The sequence below is a fragment of the Penaeus japonicus genome, unplaced genomic scaffold (genome assembly GCF_977035675.1).
Source record: "Penaeus japonicus unplaced genomic scaffold, GWHDUDI00000001_assembly GWHDUDI00000008, whole genome shotgun sequence".
NCBI lineage: Eukaryota > Metazoa > Arthropoda > Malacostraca > Decapoda > Penaeidae > Penaeus > Penaeus japonicus.
Window position 1 is genome coordinate 12,179,142 of NW_028234410.1, and position 2,500 is coordinate 12,181,641.

Genomic DNA, 2,500 nt, shown 5'->3' on the forward strand with positions numbered 1-2,500 from the left:
CCTAAATAGTGTGAGAAATTATTAATATATATTTTTTCATCCCAATATAAAATGAAATTATATTCTTTTGTTACCCTTAATATCAATAAATAATGTTTATATACTAGTTAAGTGCAGTAACAGGAATGAGCCTGAAAGGAAATAAAGCACAATGAATGAAAAATATAGATAAAAATATATCGGATCTTTTGAAATTCTCCATCACCTAATGAAATTCAAAGTAAGGAAAAACATTCCTGTACTCATAACTCCCTTCCATCTTATTAGCATCCCTCGTGAATGAACACTGTACACTGGCATAGAGTGATAGCCATAACAAGGCTCCCGGTCCTAAAAAAGAAGAAGAAGAAGAAAAAAAAGAAGTTAACCACTTATTTTCTAATTTCCTTTTTGCTCTGTTCACAGGCGACATCAGCGCAAAGTGGCAAAGAATATTTGTAAGTAATTGGATTTTCTTTTTCTCTCTTTTTTGATCGAGACGATTTGCGTGGAGAATACTTTGATAGATATGATATTATATGATACGATATGATACTAATGGTGCCAATGGCAGTACAACTACTATTATTGCTCCTCCTCCAACAGCGCTTCAACAAAAGCAATAATGACAAAATTAATATATACATGATTGTAATAAGGATAAAACAATGATCATAACAGGGAATATTTTTTTTTTACTTCTCCAGCTTCGAGTGCCAAGCAGAGGGAAGGTTCCCCCACCCCAAGGACTGCGGCACTTACGTCGACTGCTTTCGTAGTCCTCTCGGCTTCTATGTCTCACACATAGAAAGCTGCAATGAAGGGGCGTATAGTAAATATCTGAAGACGTGCATTCCCGTAAGGAGTTTTTTCCCATCATATATAAATGCCAGAAAAATTGCAAAGGAAACTATATATCCCTTCCTTCTAATTTTTTTTACATATCATCAGACATTTCCTCTCCATCCTAACAGGACAAGACGTGCAAAAACTCGTTCCGTCGGGGCAGAGCTCTGGTAGCAGACCACGCTTACCAGCATATATGCGCAGAAGGAAACGGCTTCCTATGCGCTGACTGCATGACGATGGTCAGCTGTGTGGATGGAACAGCTTACCCGCATCCCTGCAGTGATGGCTCCACCTGTGCTATGATGGATACTTTCGGTGGCGGCGTCTGCTACCCCGGGCGACCCGATGAATGTACATGCCCTGAAGCCGATTCCTTCCGGGTTGACAAGTACGACGCCACGAAGTTCTTCTACTGCAACGACTCAGGAGCTGCGCCAGAGATGTATCAGTGTCAAGAAGAGACGACATTCGACGAATCGACGACCCAATGTGTGAACGAGGAAAATCTTCCCGAGTGTGAACGGTCCGGCATGTTTGCCAACGCGAACAACTGCAGCCAGTACTACACATGCATCGCCAGCAAGGACGGCTGGATCCAAAAGTCCCTCGCCTGTGAGACGAACTTCATGTATAACGAAGCAACGGGCAAGTGTGAAGACCCGTGCAGTTGGGATGACGGGGAATTCGCGTGCGAGGCGGAGGGCCGCTTCCCCGATCCCAAGGACTGCCAGCGGTTCTTCGAGTGCATTTCGTTCGACGGAGAGTACCGCGTATTCTCCCGCGAATGCCCCCCTGGGTACCACTGGGAAAGTCTTAGCCAGGGCATCGGGAAGTGCTCGAAGGCTGTCGGTGACTCTTCATGCGACGCATTCACCCCGAACAAATGCGTTATCCCAGAAAATATGTGCAATCAGGCCAGCGCTGCCGGGGGATCGGATCCAGAGGAGGAGATATTAACGACGACAGCCGCGGAAATCCCTCCAGAATCGACGACAGAGGGAGCGACAAGGATATTAGCTCGTAGAGGTAACCGGCGCGCATAAATCTAAATGCAGTTTAAGATTATTTTTGAAAGACTGCGACGTTTCTTTGCAAATGTTATCATATGTTTGCTTTTGGTATCATCTAAGTAATTAATCAGGCTTTATGAAAGCTGACGTTGTTGTTTCGTAATTGTATTCTTACATGAATGAAAGTGTATTATGTTCATGAAATATGAAGTAATAAAATGTGTTATAAATAATGAAAATGTTCTTTACCGACCAAGAACTAATGTCATCACAAGTACTTGACAAAAGAAATGGAAAACAGATGGATACTATGTCTGATTACGTGGGTGACTCTAGATCAGATAAATATATTAATCTCAAAAATACACATTTTCAGTCTATTCTATTTAATGGCCTTGATTCCGAAACCACTTACACGGTTTTGAAATTCCCACAACCTATCCAAACCTAACGTAAAATACCCCAACCCAAGCAAAAGACTTCTGATAATCAAGTAAAACAGCAGGTTTTGACACCAGGTAATTTTTTGTGAGGTGTTTACGTATATGGAAATAAAAGGAACTTTCGTCACTATGAGAAGTGTGTAGCAATATCTACACACACACACACACACACATACACACACACACACACACACACACACACAGACACACACACACACA

General features: G+C 42.2%; 1 protein-coding gene across 1 annotated transcript in view; it reads left to right on the plus strand.

Annotated features, from left to right (window-relative positions):
* LOC122253310 (uncharacterized) overlaps window positions 1-2,071 on the plus strand; it is a 3,092-nt gene extending 1,021 nt beyond the window's left edge. Inside the window, exons 2-4 of the mRNA XM_043016323.2 lie at window positions 406-437; window positions 687-837; window positions 954-2,071. Coding sequence (XP_042872257.2) covers window positions 406-437; window positions 687-837; window positions 954-1,871 — 1,101 coding nt within the window. The 3' untranslated portion in view covers window positions 1,872-2,071. The remainder of the gene's footprint in view (window positions 1-405; window positions 438-686; window positions 838-953) is intronic.
* The last annotated feature ends 429 nt before the right edge of the window (window positions 2,072-2,500 follow it).